We start from the raw sequence: 15,779 nt of genomic DNA on the forward strand, positions 1-15,779 counted from the left end.
TCCAGTAGCCAAGAAGCCAATCCATCCTGCACGCAGGTGAGTTCACTTCTTCTCCCCTCTGTCCCTCGTTGCAGTGATCCTGTTGCCAGCAGGAATCACTGTAAAATAAAAAACCTAAGCTAAACTCTCTAAGCAGCTCTTTATGAGAGCCACCTAGAATTGCACCCTTCTCGGCCGGGCACAAAAATCTAACTGGAGTCTGGAGGAGGGTCATAGGGGGAGGAGCCAGTACACACCACCTGACCTGTAAAAGCTTTACTTTTGTGCCCTGTCTCCTGCGGAGCCGCTATTCCCCATGGTCCTTTCAGGAACCCCAGCATCCACTTAGGACGATAGAGAAAACATATATAAAGGGGGTAGGTGACATCATAACTAAATATGTAAGGGGGCATGTCGCATAACTGAATAAAAGAACATATTACCATCAGTATAAACCGCAGCACCTGTGTATAGTGCCCACATGTATATACCGCTGCAAATGTGTATGCCCACATGTATATACTGCTGCACCTGTGTATAATGCCCACATGTACAGTATATACCGCTGCACCTGTGTATAATGCCCACATGTATATACTGCTGCACCTGTGTATAATGCCCACATGTATATACTGCTGCCCCTGTGTATAATGCCCACATGTACAGTATATACCGCTGCACCTGTGTATAATGCCCACATGTATGTACTGCTGCACCTGTGTATAATGCCCACATGTATATACTGCTGCCCCTGTGTATAATGCCCACATGTACAGTATATACCGCTGCACCTGTGTATAATGCCCACATGTATATACTGCCGCACCTGTGTATAATGCCCACATGTATATACTGCTGTGCCTGTGTATAATGCCCACATGTATATACTGCTGTTTCTGTGTATAATGCCCACATGTATATACTGCTGCACCTGTGTATAATGCCCACATGTATATACTGCTGCGCCTGTGTATAACACCCACATGTATATACTGCTGCACCTGTGTATAATGCCCACATGTATATACTGCTGCACCTGTGTATAATGCCCACATGTATATACTGCTGCACCTGTGTATAATGGGGGTCATTCTGACCTGTTCGCATGCAGCGGTTTCTCGCTGCGGTGTGAACGGGTACGGAATGTGCATGCGTGGCGGGCGCAGTGCGCATGCGTGACATTGCCCAGTGACAGGGGTTGCCGGGTTACGTCGCATCTACCGAAGGAAGCGGTCGCAGAGCCGACCGCAAAGAAGATTGACAGGATGAAGGCGTTCCAGGGTGGATCCGGACCGTTGGCTGCCGTTTTCGGGGAGTGGTAAGGAAAACGCAGGTGTGTCCAGCAGAACGGAGGGCGGATGTCTGACGTCAGAGGCGGCTTCAGCATCGCAGGGATTGTCGCACAGGGTAAGTATGTACAGGTCTGGTCAACTTCTGCTTGAAATTTTTTTAGCTTAGCAGGGCTGCACAAGCGATCGCAGCCCTGCTAAGCTAAAATACACTCCCCCATAGGCGTGGACTAGTTGATCGCAGCAGCAGCAAAAAGTTGCTGGCTGCGATCAACTCGGAATGATCACCTATGCCCACATGTATATACTGCTGTTTCTGTGTATAATGCCCACATGTATATACTGCTGCACCTGTGTATAATGCCCACATGTATATACTGCTGCTTCTGTGTATAATGCCCACATGTATATACTGCTGCATCTGTGCCCACATGAACCCTTGGGCTCATTTATTGTGTGTAAATCTGCTCTGGTACTAGCCAGTGCCTCCTCAGCCATTTTTCTCACCTCACGTCCCTGGTGGTAGGGCACATACTGTAGATTATAAGCTTCACTGGGGCAGGGACTGATGTGAATGGGCAAACACTCTCTGCAAAGCGCTGTGGAATATGTGTGAGCTATATAAATAACTGGTAATAATGTTAATAATAATTTTTCTTGGCCTGCATTGAGCAGGAAAACACACCAAAGTGCAAGGAGTGTGTGTTGTGTATGACGACGGGGAGCACTTGTTGCTCAAAGAGTCATAAACTGCTCACCTCTAGATGCCTGGGCGTAGAAAAAGTGAATTACCAGAGAGAGTCCAATGTTAATTTATTAAATTTGTGTTTCCAGAGCGAGCTTATTTAATAACCAGTATTAGCATTCCGGCAGACTTTGAAAAAATAGTTTTCAAGGAGCACCATTTTCTTATTTCTCTTATTTTTCACAGTGGCTGCGCTGCCTGCAGGGGTAGTGGGGGCAGGCATGGAAATGTGAGGAGGAGCGGCTGCAACACTGTAGACCTGTTCTCTCTGACATTTACTGAGCATCACGGCTGTAAAATAAGGAGGGCGATGAAGGAAAGGTCGGTCCAGAATTTGAGGGATGTTGCAGAGTAATGGAGGAGAGGAGGTGACGGTGTGTGATGGATGGAGCAGAGTGATGGAAGAGAGGACAGGGCCGGAGTGTTAGTGATGGAGCAGAGTGATGGAGGAGAGGAAGGGCCAGAGTATGAGAGATGGAGCAGAGTGATGGAGGAGAGGAGGGTCTGGAGTGTGAGGGATGGAGCAGAGTGATGGAGGAGATGAGGTGCTGGAGTGTGAGGGATGGAGCAGAGTGATGGAGGAGAGTAGGTGCCAGAGTGTGAGGGAAGGAGCAGAGTGATGGAGGAGAGGAGGAGCCGTAGTGTGAGGGATGGAGCAGAGTGATGGAGGAGACTAGGGTCCGGAGTGTGAGGGATGGAGCAGAGTGATGGAGGAGAGGAGGGTCTGGAGTGTGAGGGATGGAGCAGAGTGATGGAGGAGATGAGGTGCTGGAGTGTGAGGGATGGAGCAGAGTGATGGAGGAGAGTAGGTGCCAGAGTGTGAGGGAAGGAGCAGAGTGATGGAGGAGAGGAGGAGCCGTAGTGTGAGGGAAGGAGCAGAGTGATGGAGGAGACTAGGGTCCGGAGTGTGAGGGATGGAGCAGAGTGATGGAGGAGAGGAGGGTCTGGAGTGTGAGGGATGGAGCAGAGTGATGGAGGAGATGAGGTGCTGGAGTGTGAGGGATGGAGCAGAGTGATGGAGGAGAGTAGGTGCCAGAGTGTGAGGGAAGGAGCAGAGTGATGGAGGAGAGGAGGAGCCGTAGTGTGAGGGAAGGAGCAGAGTGATGGAGGAGACTAGGGTCCGGAGTGTGAGGGATGGAGCAGAGTGATGGAGGAGAGGAGGGGCCATAGTGTGAGAGATGGAGCACAGTGATGGAGGAGAGGAGGTGACGGAGTGTGAGGGAAGGAGCAGAGTGATGGAGGAGACTAGGGTCCGGAGTGTGAGGGATGGAGCAGAGTGATGGAGGAGATGAGGTGCTGGTGTGTGAGGGATGGAGCAGAGTGATGGAGGAGAGGAGGTGACGGAGTGTGAGGGAAGGAGCAGAGTGATGGAGGAGACTAGGGGCCGGAGTGTGAGGGATGGAGCAGAGTGATGGAGGAGAGGAGGTGCTGGAGTGTGAGGGATGAAGGAGAGGATGTGCTGTAGTGTGAGGGATGGAGCAGAGTGATGGAGGAGAGGAGGGTCTGGAGTGGGAGGAATGTGATTGTAGAGAAGCTGGAAGGGGGCTGTCACCAGCACTGTAAAAGCACTGTAAAGAAGATTGAGAGCACAGTTTGAAGTTAAGTAGCTAATGCTAATAATAAGGTGTGATCCGGTATTGGTTCCGAGGGTTGCTGTTCTGGAGTGGATGGGAGTGGGGGGGGGGGGGGGGGGGGGGGTGTATGTGGGTCACAAGGCAAAGTCTCAATTTGCCCCCCCCCAAGCACATTTTATATGCCATCAGACCATCCAGATGCCGCCAATATGCCTTCAGACTCCTTCATATGCCTATATGTCATTACACTCTTCCACATGCTCCTTATGTACCATTAGATCCAGTTAAATATGCCATCATAGGCTCTACCCCCTATTTAGGTCTGCTTCAGAAATTTCCCCGACTGGTTTTCCATCCCAATCTGTCCCTGCCTCCATGGATGTCAGAGCAGAGCTGGAGTTCAAAACCCGTCAAGTTGCAGCACACACCAGGCTGGGGGGTTTCCTCTCCCATATTTAAATGGTGTCTGTGTCAGTAAGTTTATCTGTGTTGTCTGTGTCAGTAAGTAACATCTGTCAGTAAGTGTGTGTTGTGTTTGTCAGTAGGTGGTGTCTGAGTCAGTATGTGTGTCAGTAAGTGTGTCTATTAGTAGGTGTGACTCAGTATGTTTATCAGTAAGTGGAATATGTGTCAGTAAGGGGTATCTGTAAGTGGTATCTGTAAGGGGTATTTATGTCAGTAAATGTGCTTGTGTCATTAAGTGTGTTTGTGTCAGTAAGGAGTGTCTGTTTATGTAAGTGTGTTTGTGTCAGTAAGTGTGTGTCAGTAAGTGTGTCTGTGTCAGAAAGGAGTGTATGTGTCAGTCAGTGGTATCTGTCAGTAAGGGCTGTTTGTGTCAGTAAATGTGTTTGTGTCAGTATGTGTGTATGTATGAGTAAGGGGGATCAGTAAGTGTGTCTGTATCATAGCATTTGTGTCAGTAAGTGGAATCTGTATTAGTAAGGGGTGTCTGTGTCAGTAAGTGGTGTTTGTGCCTGTGTATTTGTATCAGTAAGTTGTATCTGTGTCAGTAAGGGGTGTCTGTCATTAAGTATGTATGTGCCAATAAGTGATGTCTGTGTCTGTAAGGGGTATCTGTCAGTAAGTGGTGTTTGTGTCATTAAATGTGTGCATCAGTAATACCACATTCATGCCGTCTGAGGCGGGTAGCACCCGGGAGCCTGACACAGGAGCTCCCACTGTGCGACCCGCCTCAATACCCCTTTTCACACCGCAGACTGCAACTCGGCAATATGCCGGGTTGGTGACGTCGGCGGTGACTCGGCGTGGACGGTGCTGGGAGATCACATGATCTCCAAGAGCCGCCCGTCCACACACTGTGAATGGGAAACGGGTCGCACTGACCTGGCTTCCGTTCACACCGCACAGCGAGCCGGGTTGAACACGTGTTCAACCCTGCTCGCTAGCAGGGTTGAAATACCGGGTCGCTCAACCTGGTATATTGCCCCTGCTACCTTTCACATCGCACAGGAACATGGGTTATGCGCGCTCATGTGCCCCGTGTTCAAAGCTGCTGGTGTGAAATAGTTTTGCCAGTAGGCTGTCAGTGGTGTGTGTGTGTGTGTGTGTGTGTGTGTGTGTGTGTGTGTGTGTGTGTGTCTGTCTGTCTGTCTTTCTAGCAGTGTGTTTGTGTCAGTAAGTGGAATCTGTATTAGTAAGGGTTGTATGTGTTGGTAAGTGGTGTCTGTCAGTAAGTGTGTAAGCAAGTGGTGTCTGTGCTGGTAAGTGTGTCCCAGGAGCCCTCTCTTCCCTGTCTGCTCTGTATTACCCCCATCTTTTCTAATCTTTACACATCTGTTCTGTTTTGCCTCATCATTGCTCCTCTTTAGACCTCTCCATCTTTCCAGCTCTCTCTATGACATGGGGGTCACTGTGATGCTCCCTGTATATGGTGGTCACTAATGCTCTGTATTACATGGTGGTCACACATTTTTTCTTGTTATAGTTAACTATTAAGTGGTTGAAGGTAGGCACTAGCTATGACTTCCATGGAGATAGCCACACTCATGGCACAGGCCACACCCACTATTTAGACCACAGACATACTGTACCACACATATCACATCACTAGTTACACCACCGCAGCGCTGGTCACACCTCCTTCCGGGGCACACAATAGGCCCTTCATAAATGTCAGCTCCAGGCCCATGTGGACCTTAATCTGGCACTGTCTCTAGTGCTACAAATAAAATCAGTCATGACAATTTACTTACATACTGTACACACCTCTGAAGGTGGTATAGCCATCGCTCAAAATGATCAGAAACTATACTAAAGTAATAACTGTTAGTAAACCTCAGCACAGGTAAACAGTGTTTTTGTGATAGCTACAAGCAGGGACTCCTGACTGTAGCACTTATTGATGGTACAACACTCAGTGCGCCTGTACCCACAGAGTAGGTGTACAGAATGGTTCAGAAAAGCTACTGTCGTCATGAAGGGATGTAGTTATGTGACCGGCGGTCTCTGTAAAACAGACCCAACCCGTCATGAATAGTGCTTGGAGGAGAGAACTAGGAAAGAGGGTCCTGCCAACAAGGTTTTATGAGTGAGGGGCCTAAGAAGGAGGGGAGAACTGGGAGAGATTTTATATGGAAGTTTGGAGGAGCAAAGTAGTGCTCTGTGAGGTCCGATAGGCTTAAACAAAGCGCATTAAGAGCTCCTCTGAAGGCATGTAGATTGGTAAAAAGTCTGAAAGGTAATGAGTTCCACAGCAAGAGGGAGAGAAATTTTTGTTGTGGGAGTGAGAGCGTTAGATTCTCTGTAGAGACCTGTTGTATTTTATATTCTTGGTTAATATTGGATTCTATCAGTGCAAATTATGGGCGCTGCAAAGAACTTATCTTTGTAGCCTCATGAGCTGTGAGGAAAAGCAGCACGAAAAGGAACCTTCTGGGATTTATCACACAGGTGAACCACACATCCTGCAATTAATGGGTGAGTGTATGTTAACCGTAGTTACTGTGCGGGGAAGAGGCGGTTTTATTGAATGGCTGCAGGCGTGAGCCCCAGAGCCAACCACCCGTGGCACGAACACATATGGTTTCCTTCCTGTAACTGGCCATCAACATTCCTGCCCAATACATTCCTCATTCTGGCTGCCAGAGATGCAACTCAGTAGCTCCTGCGTACCTGTGCAGCCACACCATGGGACGCATGCGCAGAACTTTTAGGTGTTTTGACGCATGCATGACACCGCTGCGCCTTGTTAACCTCTTGCGTTTCTGAACCATTCAGTACTATAACTCTGGATACAGCAAAAATCACTACATCTGTGAACAGCACTACATTCCTGAACATCAGATGCAACAAACTCGGAATCAATGTGTTTTGCAATATGCAAATTTGCAGTGTTTTAAACCAATCTAAACAGAACACTGCGGGTTTGAGAATGGGCATACAAGTGACACCTGTCCTTACATACTTCCCAATCCATGTAAATGAAATGCCTACACTCTTCCCAATTTTATTCCTCCAAATTCCAGGAGGCACAAAATGCTCTGTTCCTGAACTCCCCACTTAATTTATGAAATAATTCAAGAGGGAAGTCCAAAAACGGAGCATTTGTCCCTCCTGTAATGGTAGATCTCCTGTAATGGGTCATGTTGGGAAGTATGCAGTGCCGTTATCACATCCTTCCAGTATCACCTGCACGGTTGATTCTTGCTTATTGCGCTGGTGTGATGCAGCGAGCTGTTCTTTTAGCATCTGTATCTCGGCATCTTTACGCCGGATCTCTTCCCTGAGACCGTCCCTGACAGCTGAATCCATATCTGCGAAGTCCATACTGATAGACACACGTGCATCATCAGCGTGAAGGGAAACACTTCCGGGAGCATGACTGCTACTCCACAGCGCCATCTGCTGCCGCCAGCCTGCACGTTGCTCAACGATTTCTAGTGCGCAGTGTAATCATGTTGTGTTTTCTATAGCCTGGCTGAAACTACTGTACTTATGTTATGTGACGACGACAGGTCTTCGTTCGTCATTGTGGAGAACTAGTCTAATGTTTCATAATGTTTCATAGAAGTTTCATAATGTTTACAAACAGTCCAAGGGAAATAAAAACGTTGTCACTGCCACCAGAATGAGCATCAGGTATAGAGACTGGTAAATGAATATTGTGATATCTACCTCTTAAGCCCCATACATACTAAACGAGACAATAAAAGACATCGCTCAGAAGGGCCAATCTGAGCGAGATCTTTTACAGTCTCTTCTAATGTGTACGCTCAATGTCGTTAACGATGTGCGCTCCCGCGCATCATTAACGACCCCCTTCCTCGTCTGAACAGACGAGGGAGGTCCTCGTTAACGACAACCATGCTGCAGATGCAGTGTTGGCGCCGTTCCCCCCGTCACCCCCCGCCATTGCTTCCTTACCCGCTGGCGTTGGCAAGTGTGTATGCACTTGCCGATGCCGGGTCCCTGCCGCCGCCAATATCGGCGTTAGTGGGGACTCGTTTAGTGTGTATGGGCCTTTAAAGATACATATTTCTGCAGCAGGTTAAATTGGTTTCCACAGGGAAACATCGGGGTGTAGAGTGGATCTTAATACAGAGGCACCAACAGGCTAAAGCTTTAAGGTGTGTACACATGGTGACATTCTTGCTAACCCCGATTCTCACTAGGGACTAAGGGGGGCATTCCGACCCGATCGCTCGCTGCAGTTTGTCGCAGTGCAGCGATCGAGTCGGAATTGCGCCGGCGCCACAGTGCACTGGCGCATGGCAGCCGGCGTTGCCTAGCGATCGCCTCTGAGGCAGAGGCGGTCACTGGGCGGGAGGGAGCTGGACGGCGGCGGCTGCGTGACGTCACACGCAGCAGCTGTGGGCCGGGAAGCGACGAGTAGCTCCCGGCCAGCACGCTAAAGCTGCGCTGGTCGGGAGCTACTCTTGAAGTGCAAAGGCATCGCCGCTGTGCGATGCCTTTGCACTTCTGCTGGGGGGCCGGCACTGACATGCTGGGCGGACTAGCCCTGTGTTGGGCATCCCCCCACATGTCTATGTGAATTATCGTAGCTGTGCTAAATTTAGCACAGCTACGATCAACTCGGAATGACCCCCTAAGTCGGTATCGCAAGAACATAATGACTGTGCTTGCGATACTGACTATGTACGATTTTGACTAAGTGTCAATTTTTACTATCTTTTCTATGAGATAGTCAAAATTTACTTGCCTGCACAGTCTATCTAGGCTTGCGATGCTGACCGCGCGGGACAGCGCGTTGGAATCACATCGGGATCGCAAGGTGACTTTCACCTTGCGGTCTGCACTAACTTTTCTTACGATTTTGACTATATAGTCAAAATCGTAAGTAAAAATCTCACCGTGTGTACACACCATTAGGCTGTCCCAGGATGCATTGGGGCCTTCTATATAACCCCGCCTCCAGGCACTGTGAGCTCAGTTTCAGTTAGTGTCTGCAGCAGCAGGTCACTTAACAGGTGGGCTGCACTGGTCAGCCCTGAAAAAGCTTTTTCTGACAGAAAATTTCTTCAAAACTAGGCTGTCAGTGCTGTATGTCATGGTGACACTTCAGCACTGTAGCTTCATCACCTCCCAATCGGCGTCTCATACTCCCGCGGCCTGTTCCCGGGTACTTGCGGCGTAGACGCTCCGGCTTTAGGCACACTTTCGCAGACGCTCTCCTGGATCGCATAGCTGCTATGGGGAGGAGGTAAGAGGGTCCCCAGGGGGAATAAATCGTGTTCCGTCCGTGACCTAGGGAGACGGATTGTGGCGCTGGCGCGCACGCTGTCACCAAGCAGGGACTCCACTAGACCACCAGGGCAATAGAGCACAGGTCGGGTGTACTAACGCCCCATTTAATAAGGCTCGCTACTACCTGGGGTGGAAGTCCAGCATAGGGGAGCTGGCGCTTGACCTGTAGCCTCTCCTCGGCCCAGGGCAAAATCTACTGCAGATTTTTCCCACCCTGGAGCTGCCTTACACTCTACCTTACTCCCTTACTGAGATGCTGGGCGTCATCTTATAAGCATAGTTGCGGCTAGTCTCTGGGACTGCAGGGCAAGGTCTCCTTTGTAAAGCCTCCTGTATACAGCGCTGTGACTTTACAAACACTTGAGTAGTCATCTTGGGGGTCATTCCGTTGCCTAGCGATCGCCTCTGAGGCAGAGGCGGTTGCTGTGCGGGAGGGGGCTGGACGGCGGCGTTAAGCCGCCAATTAGGGATACCTTTGCACTTCGGTGGGGGGGAAGGGGGCGGCACTGACATGCGGGGCGGACTAGCATGTCCCCCCGCATGTCAGTGTGAATGATCGTAGCTGTGCTAAATTTAGCACAGCTACGATCAACTCGGAATGACTCCCCATGTCTTTATACAGACAGCGTTAGTTAAGAAAAAGTGTACCTATTACAGGATATACTGTATTGTACGAGTATTCTGATATATACCTCTGGTCTAGGACCATGCTGTGTTTTATATATATATTGTGACAAGAACACTGGGATAGTGTTTGAGGGCAGGTATATTTGTCCCAGGTTCTTGTCTTACATGTTTTAGAAAATGTTAACTTCTAGGAAAAATGCTTTTTGTTTTGTCTGAACCTTTTCAGTTTGCTGTAAAAGCTGGGTAAAGGCTCTGAGAGAGAGATAAGGCGAGTTCTAGACATTGGGCCCAGTTCGGGTCTTTGGCCTCACAGAAGGCTAATCAGGGTTTCAGCTGTGTAAGAGTGTTATAGTGCTTCTAACCTGATTAGTATGGGCAGACTGCCTGGGAAGGCTGGAGGATCTGTGTGTGAGAGACACGTTTTCTGATGCAAGTAAGCTATACAGTATGTACTGAAGAACTCTGTGTTTTGTTTAGTGACAGTTAGGAATATCTTATGTTTAGTTAGTGCCGGACAGGCAAGGTATTTTTATTTTGGGGTTTGTTTTATTTTCTGTTTCAATAAAACTGGCCGGGGTCAGTTGTACCAGAAACTGGACTTGTGTTGTTCCTCAGCTGCTGCGTGCGGCCATATTCCCCAGGAAAAGGCGCCTTGCACCCCTACAGTGTTACAACTTGGTGGAGAATGCGAGCACACCGTTCTGCGCATAAGTGAAAGCAGCAGCTTTGTGAGGCCTGCAGAAAACGGTGGTTTATGCAGATACAGCCCAGTGTGAAGTTACTGAGACTCACCCCTGAGGGTTTGATATATGTCCTGGGTGAAAGCAGCTACAAAGCCGCCTGAAAAATCTGTCGTTATGGAGGATCTGCTTAAAGCCTTGCTACAAGCTACAGCGGCTCAGCAGGAGGCCAACCGACAACAGCAGGTGGCAATGGAGGAAAATAGGAGACAACAGCAGGTGGCAATGGAGGAAAATTGGAGACTACAGCAGGAGGCCAACAGACAGCAGCAGGTGGCAATGGAGGAAAATAAGAGACAACAGCAGGCAGTTGTTGATGAACTTTACAGGCAACAGCGTCAGGATAGAGAGGCCTTAGCAGAAGTGGTGCAGAGACTTGCAGCTCGGGTTGGAGATGTGGCCGTCAGTGCTCCAACCAGCTCTAGTTCTATACGGGCCAGTCACTTCCTGCAGAAAATGACAGAGGCTGATGATGTGGAGGCCTATCTGACCACGTTTGAAAGGACTGCCGAGCGTGAGAACTGGCCGAAAGCACAGTGGGCCAGTCTGCTGGCACCTTTCCTGTCAGGTGAGCCCCAAAAAGCTTACTTTGATTTAAGCCCTGCTGAGGCTCGGGACTATGATAAACTAAAGACTGAGATCCTGACCCGCCTGGGAGTCACGCTGTCAGTACGAGCACAACGGGTGCACCGTTGGCTGTACGCCATGGAGAAGCCTCCGCGCTCCCAGATGCACGACCTTATTCAGCTAACAAAAAAATGGCTACAGCCAGAGACATTAACTGGTCCCCAGATGGTGGAAAGAGTCGTCATGGACCGCTACTTGAGATCTTTGCCCATGGTCCTGCGCAAGTGGGTGAGCCATGGAAACCCGGGTACTGCTGACCAATTAGTGGACATGGTAGAGAGGTATTTGGCAGCAGAGGAACTACTGATGACCACCCAGCAACCCATAGATCCTCGACAGCGCCCTTCAGTAAAGACTGGTAAGACTGTTCCGTGGGAAAACGTTGCTGGGCGGTTAAGAGAACGCAAGGCTGGAGAGACTGTAAACACTGGCCCTGGAAACAGGCCAATGGGGCTAGAACGGTCTATGCTGCCCAAACGGGTTGATAATCGTGTGATTAAATGTTTTAGGTGTGGTATGCCAGGTCATGTTATTGCCAATTGCCCAGTCACGCAAGAACCCATGCAATGTGATGCTGCCTTTGAATGTCGCAGAATGTCTTTCTTTGCTAGGTTAGCCTGTACTGTGGTACCTTCACCTGAGCTGGAAAAACAAATGTGTGATGTGTTCTTAGAGGGTAACCGGGTAGAGGCCTTGCTAGATTCAGGAAGTTTAGTTACCCTCGTGAAAGCTGGGTTAGTGAACCCCTTAAAGGTCCAGCAAATACCTATTGGGGTAACTTGCATACATGGGGATACCCAACATTATGCCACTGCTGAGGTGAATATAGAAACTTGTTGTGGGTCAGCAATAGTTAAAGTGGGACTGGTCCCTACCTTGGTGCATGAGGCCATAATAGGGAGGGATTTTCCTCATTTTTGGAAACTGTGGGAATCACGGTTATCTACAGATGTGAGAAGTAAAAAGCCAGTTGATAATACCGGTGATTTTATGGATGTACGTGGGTCTTCGGAACTTTCTGGCCCTTTGCCTTTTGCTAGTTTGGCTGGGGAAGTGACAGATGGGGAGTCCAGTGAGGACCCTCTTGCTGGGAACAGAGACATAGTAATTAGAACTGAAAGCGTGCCTGACCTGGAGGTAAAGAAGGATCTGTTTGCGTCTGAACAGTTAAAGGATCCTACCTTAATAAAGGCTAGAGAGAATGTTAAGATTGTTAATGGGGAACCTGTGGTACCAGGTGACAGGGTTACGTATCCCCACATGGCCATCTGTAATGAGCTCTTGTACCACATTGTCAAAAGGGGTGAGGATGTGGTGGAACAGTTGGTAGTTCCCCAGCCTTATCGGAGAACGGTACTAGATTTAGCTCATAGTCACGTTACCGCAGGACATTTAGGGGCAGAAAAAATCACTGAAAGAGTTTTACAAAGGTTCTTTTGGCCAGGGGTTTATAAAGAAGTGTCTGAATATTGTTCTTCCTGTCCTGAATGCCAGTATCATGCCCCTAGACCCCATTTCAGGAGCCCACTAGTTCCCATGCCTATTATAGAGGTCCCGTTTGACAGAATAGCCATGGATCTCGTGGGGCCCTTGTTAAAGTCTGCTCGGGGCCATCAGTATATCCTGGTAATTATGGACTATGCCACTCGATATCCTGAGGCTGTCCCTTTACGCACTATCACAACCAAGGCGATAGCTAGGGAGCTGGTGCAGGTATTTAGTAGAGTGGGAATACCAAAAGAAATTTTGACTGACCAAGGTACTCCATTTATGTCAAGGATCATGAAAGAATTGTGCAAGTTATTTAAGGTCACTCACCTCAGGACGTCCATCTACCATCCCCAAACTGACGGGTTGGTGGAAAGGTTTAATAAAACATTAAAAAGTATGTTAAAAAAGGTTGTTGAGAGAGATGGGAAAAACTGGGATTGTTTGTTGCCCTACTTGTTAATGGCCATCAGAGAAGTTCCTCAGTCCTCTACGGGGTTTTCTCCATTTGATTTGTTGTATGGTAGACACCCCAGAGGGCTGTTGGATATTGCCAAAGAGACGTGGGAAGGACAGCCCACTCCTTATAGAAGCGTTATTGAGCATGTAACACAAATGCAGGATAGGATTGCAGCCGTGGTACCTGTTGTCAGAGAGCACATGGAACAGGCCCAAAGTGCTCAACAGAGGGTCTATAACCGGAGTGCCAAGATACGGGAATTTGCTCCTGGAGATAGAGTTCTTGTTTTGGTACCCACTGTGGAAAGCAAATTCCTAGCTAAATGGCAGGGTCCATTTGAGATTAGGGAAAAAGTGAATGAGGTTAATTACAAAGTATACCAGCCGGGAAAGAGAAAACCCGAACAGATCTACCATGTTAACTTAATCAAACCCTGGAAAGATAGGTTGTCTCTGTCAGCGGAGCCTTGCCCTTCGGTGTCTTCACCCCGGTTGCTTCCCGCAGTGAAGGTGTCAGAGACATTATCAGCTGATCAGAACAATCAGGTTAAAGAATTTCTCATCCAAAATAGGGAGGTATTTTCAGAGCTGCCTGGCCGAACGACCATAATAAAACATGACATTGTCACAGAACCAGGGGTCAGGGTTCATTTAAAGCCATATAGGATTCCTGAAGCTCAGTGAGAAGCTATTTCTAAAGAAGTTAAAACCATGTTAGAACTTGGAGTCATAGAGGAGTCTAACAGTGAGTGGTCCAGTCCCATAGTGCTCATCCCGAAGCCCGACGGTAGCATACGCTTCTGTAATGACTTTCGTAAGTTAAATGAGGTGTCCAAGTTTGACGCATACCCCATGCCCCGTGTGGATGAGCTTGTAGAAAGGCTGGGAACAGCCAGGTTTCTCACCACATTGGACCTGACCAAAGGTTACTGGCAAATACCTTTATCTGATAGCGCCAAAGAAAAAACAGCCTTTTCGGTTCCGGAGGGGCTGTACCAGTATAAGATGTTACCCTTTGGGTTGCATGGGGCTCCAGCAACCTTTCAACGGGCGATGGATAAAATTTTGAGGCCCCATAGAAAATATGCAGCTGCCTATTTGGATGATGTGGTAATTCACAGTAAAGACTGGGGGTCCCATTTGGTTAAAGTACAAGCAGTACTGGATTCAATCAGAGAGGCAGGGTTAACTGCTAACCCAAAGAAGTGCTGCCTCGCAATGGAGGAGGTCAAATACTTGGGCTTCACCATAGGCAGAGGTCTGATTAGGCCCCAATTGAATAAAGTTGATGCTATTCAAAACTGGCCTCGTCCAGTGAATAAAAAACAGGTAAGGGCTTTTTTGGGAATTACTGGGTACTATAGACGGTTTATTCCCAATTTTGCGACCACAGCGGTGCCGTTGTCAGACCTTACCAAAGGGAAGCAGTCAAATGTGGTGAAATGGAACCCTGATGCAGAAAAGGCGTTCCAAGCGTTAAAAGTGGCTTTGTGTTCACAACCGGTGTTGATAACACCAGATTTTTCAAAAGAATTTGTGGTACAGACAGATGCCTCAGAGGTAGGGATAGGTGCTGTGCTGTCCCAAACCAGAGATGGGGACGAACACCCTATCATTTATTTGAGTAGGAAACTCAATGAGCATGAAAAAAGGTATGCCATTGTGGAAAAGGAGGCTTTGGCCATTAAGTGGGCACTAGATACCTTGAGATATTACCTCTTGGGTAGACAATTCAGACTAGTGACGGATCATGCCCCTTTAAAATGGATGTATGTAAATAGAGGCAAGAATGCTCGGGTAACTAGATGGTTTCTAGCGTTGCAGGATTTTAAGTTTACTGTTGAACATAGACCGGGAACACAATTGGCCAACGCAGATGCATTGTCTCGCATCTTCTGTTTGGGGGCTACAAGTGTTCCGGCCCCTAGGTCGAAACAGGGGAGGGGGATATGTGACAAGAACACTGGGATAGTGTTTGAGGGCAGGTATATTTGTCCCAGGTTCTTGTCTTACATGTTTTAGAAAATGTTAACTTCTAGGAAAAATGCTTTTTGTTTTGTCTGAACCTTTTCAGTTTGCTGTAAAAGCTGGGTAAAGGCTCTGAGAGAGAGATAAGGCGAGTTCTAGACATTGGGCCCAGTTCGGGTCTTTGGCCTCACAGAAGGCTAATCAGGGTTTCAGCTGTGTAAGAGTGTTATAGTGCTTCTAACCTGATTAGTATGGGCAGACTGCCTGGGAAGGCTGGAGGATCTGTGTGTGAGAGACACGTTTTCTGATGCAAGTAAGCTATACAGTATGTACTGAAGAACTCTGTGTTTTGTTTAGTGACAGTTAGGAATATCTTATGTTTAGTTAGTGCCGGACAGGCAAGGTATTTTTATTTTGGGGTTTGTTTTATTTTCTGTTTCAATAAAACTGGCCGGGGTCAGTTGTACCAGAAACTGGACTTGTGTTGTTCCTCAGCTGCTGCGTGCGGCCATATTCCCCAGGAAAAGGCGCCTTGCACCCCTACAGTGTTACAATATAT

The 15,779-nt window shown here is 48.3% G+C and overlaps 1 protein-coding gene across 2 annotated transcripts in view; it reads right to left on the reverse strand.

The window, feature by feature from the left end:
* MOCS3 (molybdenum cofactor synthesis 3) overlaps window positions 1-7,458 on the reverse strand; it is a 279,116-nt gene extending 271,658 nt beyond the window's left edge. Inside the window, exon 1 of one of the 2 annotated variants that reach the window (XM_063917574.1) lies at window positions 7,236-7,458. In XM_063917574.1, the coding sequence (XP_063773644.1) occupies window positions 7,236-7,448 (213 nt within the window). In that variant the 5' untranslated portion in view covers window positions 7,449-7,458. The remainder of the gene's footprint in view (window positions 1-7,235) is intronic. The other variant, XM_063917573.1, reaches the window with a different exon arrangement.
* Between the last annotated feature and the right edge of the window lie 8,321 nt (window positions 7,459-15,779).

This window comes from Pseudophryne corroboree, chromosome 4, assembly GCF_028390025.1.
Source record: "Pseudophryne corroboree isolate aPseCor3 chromosome 4, aPseCor3.hap2, whole genome shotgun sequence".
Lineage (NCBI taxonomy): Eukaryota > Metazoa > Chordata > Amphibia > Anura > Myobatrachidae > Pseudophryne > Pseudophryne corroboree.